Source organism: Spermophilus citellus (assembly GCF_964194105.1).
Source record: "Spermophilus citellus genome assembly, chromosome: 7".
Taxonomy (NCBI): domain Eukaryota; kingdom Metazoa; phylum Chordata; class Mammalia; order Rodentia; family Sciuridae; genus Spermophilus; species Spermophilus citellus.
Window position 1 is genome coordinate 165,943,591 of NC_138188.1, and position 11,634 is coordinate 165,955,224.

At 51.4% G+C, this 11,634-nt stretch overlaps 1 protein-coding gene across 18 annotated transcripts in view; it reads left to right on the top strand.

Annotated features, from left to right (window-relative positions):
* Positions 1–3,786: 3,786 nt before the first annotated feature.
* DIP2A (disco interacting protein 2 homolog A) overlaps positions 3,787–11,634 on the top strand; it is a gene marked incomplete at its 3' end in the record, with an annotated part of 100,163 nt that continues 92,315 nt past the window's right edge. For 4 of the 18 annotated variants that reach the window (XM_081300969.1, XM_081300970.1, XM_081300972.1 and 1 more), the window contains exon 1: positions 3,798–4,124. In XM_081300969.1, coding sequence (XP_081157095.1) covers positions 3,815–4,124 — 310 coding nt within the window. In that variant the 5' untranslated portion in view covers positions 3,798–3,814. Of the gene's footprint in view, positions 4,125–11,634 lie in introns of all 18 variants that reach the window. The other 14 variants (XM_081300966.1, XM_081300967.1, XM_081300981.1 and 11 more) reach the window with 9 other exon arrangements.

An 11,634-nucleotide genomic window follows, 5' to 3' on the forward strand; every position in this document is an offset into this window, starting at 1 on the left:
CAGCAGTGCACAGCACAGGCTCCAGCAACCCTGCTTGGGGGTCTCTTGCTCGCCGTCTCATGATTTCTATCTGAACTGAGCAAAAGAACCCTTGGGCTTTGTCTCTCTTTTCCTTCTCTTTTTTCTCTCTCCCCCTCTCTCCTTTCCTCCCACCCTCCTTCCCTGTGGTCATTTTTGCTTTGCTAGCTACCAACTGAGCTATACCCCCAGCCCATGTTTATTTTTTTAATGTGGTACTAAGGATCGGACGCAGTGGCTCACACATGCTAGGCAAGCGCTCTACCACAGCTACAAAGCCAGCCCTCTCCCTCCTTCAAACGATGATGGTATGACATGATATGTGACAGGGTTGGACGTTTTTCTCCTGGATGGCTATTAAACCTGCAGTAGGATACTTTGTCCCACAGTGGAGGATCTCTAAAGGATCTTCAAGATAGAAGGAGTGAGCCCTAGATATCAAACCTCTCTTCTACTCTTTTCTTCTGGGAAATGGAAACCCAAAGTTTAAATAAATAATAAACAATAAAAACAAATTTTGGGAAAAAAAAACTGGGCTGACTGGCAATGTGACCTTTGACCCTGCAGAATCTAAATGTGGAGGACAGGAACCACAAAGTTCCCCAGGGTTACTGGGAATGATGGTATGGGGGCTGCTCTTGTTCCTGCCCCTTGGTTTTCAGACACCTGTTCTCTCTCTTTGTGGAAATGGTTTGAATTTAATGCACCCTAGCAAATAGCATTCAGTCTTCAGAGTACCCCCAACTGGACAGTTCAGCTGTGCCTTTATCCAGGCACTCCATCAGGTGGTGGATCCCACAGCCACTCCACTTCCATGGTATACAACAAATCCCTGTTTGGAATGTTAGGTGGGAAGCTGTGTCAATGGAACAAACACTTGTGGGTGATATTTGTGGGCAGAAAAGTCAGATCCAAATCCAGAATGAGTCTCTTGTGAAGATGAACCACTGGCTCATCCATGGGAAATGTTACATTGGAAGACTTCCAGCATCAACTAGATTGGTTCATTCCTGATTTAAGGAGCCATATTTTGAGCCTAGTATTGGTCTCTTTTGCTGACAAGTTAGACATTGAGTGGCAGCTAGGGGTTAGGTCAGCTTTGGTCAGAGAACCAGTGCACTTAGGCTCATGAATAACCTCCACGTCCATACAACTTTGGCTGCTTTGTCCGTGTGCCATCATGTCATGAACAGCTTGTCCAATGTCAGCTGTCTGTGTCATTCTGTCCACTTGGTTGGGTAGTTGTTCTTTCATGGATACTGTGTTGTGGGCATTAGCATTCATACAAAGATCATTAGTACCTAGTGCAGTATCTAGCTACATGACTTTGCAGACATTTTGGGGACCATCTTCAAACTGCTTTTCCTTGACCAGCTACCCAGGCCATCCATTGCTGCCCATCTCACCTTGGAGCCCTGTCTGAAATGCTGCCTAGTGGGAGCATGTGTATGTTCCTTCCACCATTTCTCATGGCTACCCCTGAGTGTGGCTGTAACTACTGTTTTCATTTTGAACTGAGTTAACCCATTATCTGTGAACCAAGTTTTTCTTCTATCAACTGGTAGTTAGAGTTCTCCCCAATGGTCATTCATACATGTGAAATGACAGTCTCAGATACAACAGTAGTGGACATTCTGCAGCTTGCTTGATGACCTCTGTACATTCTCATGCTCAATCCCAAATGTATTGCTTCCATTTGATGGGGACTGCGGCTGGGTCCAGCTAACTTTATGTTTTGCCTATGGTCATCAGAAGTCTGGGTCGCATAGACACTTGGTATCTTGTCATCAGGTGCTCCAGCTCCATCAGAAAGCCAGCGTGTGTACGTGTATAGAATCCCCTGCAAAGGCAGACAGTTCTCTGCTCCAGGTGGCAGGACAGAACTTTTCCTTTATTCTGAATCTCCCATTGGGTTATGAAGGAAATCACACACGGCCTCACTCTTCACCATTGACACGGATGCCATGCCTGCGGGACGGTGTGGCCCAGCCAGGAGATCTGCTTGCATCACTTCCTGGACCTAACGCAGAGGGTTTCCTTTCTGGACTGTTTTCAAAATTGGTGGTCTTCCACATTCTCCCATGAGTGGGCCAGGGCAACATTCTGAGGCGTGGAACACACTGCCTTTAGAACCCGAGGCAAGAACCAGCTCAAGAATCATCAAATGTCAAAATGAAATAGAGAATCCAAAAAAAGAGAAAAATCTGAATTGATAGTAATATAAATAATTTTTCAATTAAAAAAAGAATCATCAAATGTCTAGCTTTCTCAGCAGGAGGTCCAGATACAGTGATTCCTCTACTTTGGAAGGGATACTGTATAATACCCCTAGATCCTAAAAAAAAAAAAAAAAAAAAAAGGATGTAGCCAGTCTCTGAATTTTCTCAGCGTTTATCTCCAACTTTGGAGCAGCTAGGTATTACCAAGTTCTCCAGCATCTTCTGTCCTGCTCATCTGGCTGATCAACCTAATGTCACTGATGTAAAGGAAATGTCTTTAGGATGCTGAGGTGGTCATTGATATCTTATATGTCAGGAAACTACTTGATTTTACATTCTAGCTTCCTTCATCATAATTCCACCCTACAAAAACTTCTCAACATGCTAGTGCTTAAAGCTTGTGATGGGTGATATCGTGTCTCCCAGAAAGAATGCCTAGGTCTTAACACTCGGTACCAGTGAATGTGACCTTATTTGGAAGTGGATCTCGAAGATCAAGTACAGATGGTTTCTTTATAAAAAAGGGAAATTCGGGTACACAGATCACCATGTGGACGTGAAGGTAGAGACTGAGGCAATGCATGCATCTGGAAGCCAAGAACATCAGACTGCAGGCAGCCACCAGGTGCTGAGGGAGGCAGGGAACAGACTGCTGGCCTTCAGATGGAGCCACTGCTGCATCTCAGAAGTCTAGCCTCCAGAACTTAGACAATAAACTGTTAAGTTGCCCCGTGTATAGGACTGCAGCTGTCCCCTCTGCATCTCACATTTCTGCCTGAATTATCTTGAGAAACAACCGTGATTTAACGTCTGCGTCCGGTCGGCGGGGAGGCGGAGCCCAGCGGGGTTGACAGCGCTGAGCCACACGGGCTGGCTCCTTTGGCTCCCAGCAGGTTGGGATAGGGGGACCTTTGATGGCCTCCACCCCGAAGTCTGCAACCTCGTGCCAAAGGTCTTCTCCCAGCCAGGCAGGGTTCCTCGCTCAACATCAGGCAGTTGCCTCGTGGGCTGTTTACTGTCAGAGAAAAAGAGCACGGTGCTGCAGCGGGCAGGTTTCCTCGCCTGCAGGCGGACTTGGCTTGCGATGGCTCGTTGCTCAGCGGTGCTGTTGAGGCGTGGGCGCCGGAGCGCAAGGGCGACCGAGCCCCGCACGTCTCCCGGAGCCACGATCACCGCAGACTCGGGTCACGTGGCCGGCCTTGGCGGCGCAGGACAGCGTTCCCGGAGCGAGCTCACCTGGCCTACGACTCACCACAGAACGGGTCGGGGGAGAGCGCGGAGTCTGCGCACCGTCCGCGCCGGAGCTCGCGGACGCAGCACCCAGATGCAGGTAGGCGGAACCGCGCGAGTCCCGGAGCACCACCGGAGCCCGCGGCAGCTCTCGTACCGGAGCCAGAGCCCCGCTCCGCCACGCCCACGCACGGGTGGGTCCCGCTGCGGGAGAGGCTCTCATCTTGCCCAATTGGGGCCCGGGGCGGCCCGAGGCATTCTCTGGACCAATGGAAGCGAGCCTTTCGTGTTGCTGGGCGGGGCCGGGAGGCTGGGCCGGGCGGAGACCCGCCGCGCACGCGTGCTTCATGCGCCCGTTCTTCCGCGCAGGCGCGCTCCGGGGCTGGCCTGGGCGGCAAGACGCGGCTGCTGGGCCGGGCGGCGGCGCAGAAGACCTGCCTGAGCCCGTGCCCCCGCCTGTGCGGAGCCGCCCGGGCCTCGCTCCGCCCGCCGCCGGCTGCCAGCGACTGCTGCGGCTCTGCAGGCCGCGGAGAGCGCGGTGGTCGCCTGCACGCCCACCAGGGGCCATGGCCGACCGCGGGTGCCCGCTTGAGACTGCGCCGTTGCCCGTCGAGGTGCGCGAGAGCCTGGCGGAGCTGGAGCTGGAGCTGTCGGAAGGTGAGCGCTGGACCCGGGATCCTCAGGACCGCACCCGGAACCCGCCGCGCTCACCCCCGACCCTCACCACCCTCACCCGCGACCCTCACGCGAGACCCCGCCGCCCTCACCCGCGACCCTCACGGGGGATCCCGCGACCCTCACGGGGGACCCCGCCGCCCTCACCCGCGACCCTCACGCGGGACCCCGCCGCCCTCACCCGCGACCCTCACGCGGGACCCCGCCGCCCTCACCCGCGACCCTCACGCGGGACCCCGCGACCCTCACGCGAGACCCCGCCGCCCTCACCCGCGACCCTCACGCGAGACCCCGCTCCCCTCACCCGCGACCCTCACGGGGGACCCCGCGACCCTCACGCGGGACCCCGCCGCCCTCACCCGCGACCCTCACGCGGGACCCCGCCGCCCTCACCCGCGACCCTCACGCGGGACCCCGCGACCCTCACGCGAGACCCCGCCGCCCTCACCCGCGACCCTCACGCGAGACCCCGCTCCCCTCACCCGCGACCCTTACGGGGGACCCCGCGACCCTCACGCGGGACCCCGCCGCCCTCACCCGCGACCCTCACGGGGGACCCCGCGACCCTCACGCGGGACCCCGCCGCCCTCACCCGCGACCCTCACGCGGGACCCCGCCGCCCTCACCCGCGACCCTCACGCGAGACCCCGCCGCCCTCACCCGCGACCCTCACGCGGGACCCCGCCGCCCTCACCCGCGACCCTCACGCGAGACCCCGCTCCCCTCACGCGAGACCCCGCCGCCCTCACCCGCGACCCTCACGCGGGACCCCGCCGCCCTCACCCGCGACCCTCACGCGAGACCCCGCTCCCCTCACCTGCGACCCTCACGCGGGACCCTGCCGCCCTCACCCGCGACCCTGCCGCCCTCTGCAGATCCGGGCTGCCCTGCGGCAGGGGTCAGAGTCAAGACGGGAGTCTGGGTCCTGCAGGGTCTACTGGGCGGGGCAGCTGCGAGCTGGAGCGTCTTATGGGAGCTACTGCTGTCTCCCCTGATGCAGACCCCGCAGCCCAACTCGGACTCCTAGGCCCCGTACCCCGGGCCCCTGCAGAACTCCCAGCCCACTCCAGACTCGGAGGCCCTGCACCTGGCTGGAGTTGCCTCACCTGAAGATGGGTAGTGACAGCCCTTCCCTCTGGCATAGAGGCTGACACACCTTAATGCCTGCAGAATACTTAACACTTAGAGGGAGGTCAGTCCCCTGCAAGGAAATTTTGAAAGTTAAAACAATTTTTAAAAGTCCAGTAAATGGTTGTCTAATCATTACAAATAGACTGGGATTTGGATCTTATTCCTCCCAAGCCATTCACTGTCACTGGCAAAAGAGTAAGTTCTCCCCCAGTATCAGGGAGGCCATGTAGTCCTGGAGGAAAAGCATCTGAACATTTAACTCTTCCTTTTGAGACTTAAATGCATTTTCGGCTTTTAGAACCCACTCTTTCCACAATCTCATTATTTTTAATTAAAGCTTTATGATTATATGTAGTGGTTGGGTCCATCCTGACAAACTCAGACATGCATGCAAATAGATTTCAATTCATGATTCCCACGTTTCCCCTCCTGGCCTCCCTCCCTTCTCCCATTCTCCTTCCTCTACTAGACTTGCCAGTCTATGTATTTGTAATTGATTAGTTGTTATTTTTACTGTAAGTTTCAGATTGGTATGTTTTACTGTGGCTGGTAAAGTGAATTCTTAAAACAACATCAAATTAAATAGGCATTGGCATGTACCAACTTGTAATTTTTACCAACCTTAGGAGGTAGACACTCGTTGTTATCTGTTTTACACATAATAAAACATCTGCTTGGCAACTCTTTTGAATTTATCATTCGGATTCTTAAAGATTCTGTGATATGAGGCACATTTAAAAAAAAATGCAAGAACAGTAAGAAATGGATGAATTTGAGAATTCTTGGTGATAAGATGTCCCTAGGATGTCTGACTAGGAATGATTCTGACAGGACTTACTGTACTGAATTTGTTAGAGCTCCTTGTTCAGGGAAATGACAGGTGTAGCTTACTTTTTTTTTTTTTTCCAGGAGGGTGGGTACCAGGGATTGAACTCAGGGGCACCTGACCACTGAACCTTAATAGGGCTGGGGAGCCCTATTTTGTATTTTATTTAGAGACAGGGTCTTGTGGAGTTGCTTAGCACCTCGCTTTTGCTGAGGCTGGCTTTGAACTCTGGATCTTCCTGCCTTAGTCTCCTGAGCTGCTGGGATTACAGGCGTGCACCACCATGCTGGTCATAGCTTACTTTTTATATAAATAAATGTGCTTTTGCAGATTCTCCTAAGTTCTGCTTGGTATGCTCATTGTCCCTCAGTTTCTTGTGGCTGGATGCTCTGGTGCTTGTTAGGAGTTGACAGGTAACTAAATCACTTCATTTCCTCACAGAACTTTGTAACTTGTGTGGCAACACAAGAACTTCAGTGAAAGAAGTATTCCTTATGTAAAGTTTCTTATCTGTTGAACCCGTTAATACCAATGCTTTGAAATAGGTCAGGGATGTATGGGCTAACAGAAGGGCATAAGACTGTAACACAGGGCTGGGGATATAGCTCAGTTGGTCACCTTACATGCACAAGGCCCTGGGTTCGATCCTTAGCACCAAAAAAAAAAAAAAGACTCTAACACAGAGATGAACTGAGAAGCCTGAGAAAGGTGGCCAGCAGGCATTCAGGGAGAGGTGGAGAGCAGCAGCCTTGGTCCTCTCCCCTTCCCTAGACTGGCCCCACACCTTTCTTTTGGCCAAAATAGGTCAGCGCTTCCTTGGGCATAGCCAAGCTTGGCCCTGCTCCTTCACTTCACTGTTGGCCCCTATAGTGTGTTGTGGTCATTGTTGACAGTGGGCCTCCCTGTTGGACTTGGAGATGCCTAGTTATGGACTGCAATTAGGCAGTTTTTTGGCATCTCCCCATAGGGGCTGGCCATTGTTAAGTGTCTCAAAATCTTCACAGAATTATAACATCTCTAAACCTAGGTTTGGTTGCTGTAAAAGGAGGTAAACACCAGCCTTATTGACATTCCAGAGTTTCTGTAAAGATTGACTCAGTGTGGTGAAAGCACATTGAAACTGAAAAGAGTTTTGTTTATAAATTAAAAAGACTTACTGCTAATGAAACATAGTCCTAAAACAAGTGTGATTTTTATATTTTAATTAAGCAGAGATTATAGGAAGTGGGACTCTTATTTTTGGCCTGTGATGTCCCCCTTCCCAGAAGATAAACTTCTGGTTCAGAAGAAAGTTATGTCAAAAAAGAGTCACTTCTCCATAGCACTGACATTTGTCTGAGCGAGACTTTGCCTGGACTCAGTGTTATTGCTGCTGGGTGGGTAGGAGGGAAGTGGGCACAGCCAATGCTACCTTGGAAGTGGTGGTAGATGGTGCCTGGACCACCTGGGAAGCCTGGCAGAGGAGACTAGTGGGCAGCGTCCCCTCCTTCCTTCGTGCCTCACACAGGGCGTGGTCCCAGCGTGCTCAGGATTCTCATCTGCAGCAGTGATGGGTGGGGCCTTGGGGAATCCAGCTTTGTTCTGATTTCCTCCTGTGGGCTGGGTCTACTGAGTTTCTGTTATGGATCCCAGGAGGGAATACAGCACAGCTATTTCCTTGCTCCTGTGTTTTTGTGTTTTTCTGGCCATTTTGCCATACTTGATTTAGGACCTCCTTCATGAACCAGGAGGATAAAGGGTGGAGCTCCCTGGAACCCACTCTTCTTCCATGAACACACACAGAATTCATACCTGTGGCTTCCGAAGGCATATTAGAATGTTCATGGATGAAAGTGAGGTTGTTAGAAGCACAATTGTGATTTTTAAAAAAGAATTCCCAAGCCTTTGTGCTTTACCTGTTATTCTAAGAAATTGCCTTGGACACACCTTGCAGCTGATTTTGGCAACCAGTGCTATATAGTATCTAGAAGTTAATGCTGCCAAACTGCTTTAAAAACATAGACAATGGTGTAAGGTTTGTTCTTTGTGTTAGTGGCCTTCAGTGAGTTAGAGAGGAAATTCCCACACAATAGGCTACATTTTTTTTTTATCTGGTTAATAGATCTATTTCATAACTTTGACTTTGGTCTGTTGCATGTTTTCTTGCATTCTAATAATGCAGGGACTCCAGCCTGGATGGAGTCAAATGAAAAGGGGTTGAAAAGCTCAGTTTGTGCATTACCAGGAAGAACTTCTTTCAGATAGTATTTTTCCTTTTCAATTGTCTTTAATTTTTAAAATATGTGATACACTTCTTATTTCCCAAAATGGCAGTATGAAGTTGTCTTAGTGTCAACAAGCATTTGTTGTGCTTCTAAATATTTTATGGAATGTAAATGTTCTCATGTCTGAGTTCTGTTCAGTCTGTGTCAGCCCAACCTAGATGCCCTGTTTTGAGTCTTCCCTGGCATTTTTGATGTGAATGCTTTCTTGGCCCTCTCATTGTACTTGTTTGCCCTTTTGGAGTTCTCCCTCTTTCTGTGTTTGCATCTTTATGCACGGGGGTATTGATTCAGTGATTGTAGAGTGCCTCTGGTGCAAGGTCAAGTTCAGCTCCAAAGGTCAGGTTTGGCTCTGTTTTTTTCCATGGAGCATAAGGCTCCGTACAGTCTTGTGTCAAAGCAGTGCACACCTGTGGCAGTGAAGGAGGGCACAGAGGAAGTGTAGGATAGAGGGGTCTTCTTTGACCCTGGCCTTTTCCATTGCCACCTCTAGTGTCTGCTTCCTGTGTTCCCTTCCAGGTGTGATCTGCCCATGTTCTCAAACCAGGGATCATAGACCTCAGGGTCCCTGAGATCCTGCCTGGGGCATGTGAGGAAAAGCTTCTTTCATAATAATGCTGAAATGGCAGTTCTGTTCCTCCATTGTTAATGTGTGCTGATAGTCCAAAGCCCATGCTAAGGAAAGCTGCTGTGCTTAGCAGGAGTCCAGGCCTGGACTCCAACAGTACCAAGGCATGGTTTTACTCACCACTGCCCTACTCACAGTTAAAAAAAAAAAAAGTGCCACTTTTACATAACCCTACAGTGATAAAGCAGGAAAGATGAATTTTCAAAAATCTCTACCTGCAAATGTTATCTTCTCAGCAGTCCATGATAAGGGCAGGGCATGGGTGTGCTTCTGTGGAGCACCTGCCTGCCGAAGCTGCAGTTGTGCAGTCCACCCTGCAGCTGGTGTGTGGATAGTTGCTCTTGGGAAATGCTATGTGCACTTGGACAAATGGACAGCAGACAAACTGCAGACTTGCACATTTGGTGAATATTTTCTGGAAAAGAAATGAGAGAAAATAACTGACAATTTATGAACAATAATATTGTGCTTTTTAAGCAAAAAATTGAAAAATTTTATCTACTATTTGTGGTATTCCTAGTACTCAAAAGATTTTCTGATATTGTTGCAATATTAACAAATGCTTAAGTTTTTGATATGATGTGATAAAATATGACAAAAGATCTACACAATTCTGTGAACCCTATTCTCCAAATGATTGTCCAAAATCACATACAGATCTGTTCAGAGGCAGACCTGCAGGTTTAATGTCACAGTGTGGAAAGTTGACAGGTGGGCTTTAGACTCTGCGCTGCAGCTATTCTTCAAGAAATATAGTGGGGTTGGATGTGGTGGTGTACACCTGTACGCTGCTGAAGAGATTGAGGCAGGAGGATCCCAAGTTCAAAGCCAGCCTCAGCAAAAGTGAGGTGCAACTCAGTGAGACCCTGTCTCTAGATAAAATACAAAAAGAGGCTGGGATGTGGTTCAGTGCTTGAGTTCCCCTGAGTTCAATCCCTGGTACCCGAGTCCCTCTTCCCTTCCCCTTCCCCTTCCCCTCCCCTTCCCTTCCCCTTCCCTTCCCTTCCCCTTCTCCTTCCCTTCCCTTCCCTTCCCTTCCCTTCTCCTTCCCTTCTCCTTCTCCTTCCCTTCCCTTCCCTTCCCTTCCCCTTCTCCTTCCTTCCCTTCTCCTTCCCTTCCCTTCCCTTCCCCCTTCCCTTCCCCTTCTCCTTCTTCCCTTCTCCTTCCCTTCCCTTCCCTTCCCCTTCTCCTTCCTTCCCTTCCCCCTTCCCTTCCCTTCCCTTCCCTTCCCTTCCCTTCCCTTCCCTTCCCCTTCTCCTTCCTTCCTTCTCCTTCCCTTCCCTTCCCCTTCTCCTTCCTTCCCTTCCCCCTTCCCTTCCCTTCCCTTCCCTTCCCTTCCCTTCCCCTTCTCCTTCCTTCCCTTCTCCTTCCCTTCCCTTCCCCTTCTCCTTCCTTCCCTTCCCCCTTCCCTCCCTCTTCCCTTCCCCTTCTCCTTCCTTCCCTTCTCCTTCCCTTCCCTTCCCCTTCTCCTTCCTTCCCTTCTCCTTCCCTTCCCTTCCCTTCCCTTCCCCTTCTCCTTCCTTCCCTTCTCCTTCCCTTCCCTTCCCTTCCCTTCCCCCTTCCCTTCCCCTTCTCCTTCCTTCCCTTCTCCTTCCCTTCCCTTCCCTTCCCCTTCTCCTTCCTTCCCTTCCCCCTTCCCTTCCCTTCCCTTCCCTTCCCTTCCCTTCCCTTCCCCTTCTCCTTCCTTCCCTTCTCCTTCCCTTCCCTTCTCCTTCCCTTCCCTTCCCCTTCTCCTTCCTTCCCTTCCCCCTTCCCTTCCCTTCCCCTTCTCCTTTCTTCCCTTCTCCTTCCCTTCCCTTCCCCTTCTCCTTCCTTCCCTTCCCCCTTCCCTTCCCTTCCCCTTCTCCTTTCTTCCCTTCTCCTTCCCTTCCCTTCCCCTTCTCCTTCCTTCCCTTCTCCTTCTCCTTCCTTCCCTTCCCTTCCTTCCCTTCTCCTTCCCTTCCCTTCCCCTTCTCCTTCTCTTCCCTTCCCCTTCTCCTTCCTTCCCTTCTCCTTCCCTTCCCTTCCCCTTCTCCTTCCTTCCCTTCCCCTCCCTTCTCCTTCCTTCCCTTCTCCTTCCCTTCCCTTCCCTTCCCCCTTCCCTTCCCTTCCCCTTCTCCTTCCTTCCCTTCTCCTTCCCTTCCCTTCCCCTTCTCCTTCCTTCCCTTCCCCCTTCCCTTCCCTTCCCTTCCCCTTCTCCTTCCTTCCCTTCTCCTTCCCTTCCCTTCCCCTTCTCCTTCCTTCCCTTCTCCTTCTCTTCCCTTCTCCTTCCCTTCCCTTCTCCTTCCCTTCTCCTTCCCTTCCCCTTCTCCTTCTCCTTCCCTTCCCCTTCTCCTTCCTTCCCTTCTCCTTCCCTTCCCTTCTCTTCCCTTCTCCTTCCCTTCCCCTTCTCCTTCCTTCCCTTCTCCTTCCCTTCCCTTCTCCTTCCCTTCTCCTTCCCTTCTCCTTCCCTTCCCTTCTCCTTCTCTTCCCTTCTCCTTCCCTTCTCCTTCCATTCCCCTTCTCCTTCCCTTCTCCTTCTCTTCCCTTCTCCTTCCCTTCTCCTTCCCTTCCCCTTCTCCTTCCCTTCCCTTCTCCTTCTCTTCCCTTCTCCTTCCCTTCCCCTTCTCCTTCCCTTCCCTTCTCCTTCTCTTCCCTTCTCCTTCCCTTCCCCTTCTCCTTCCCTTC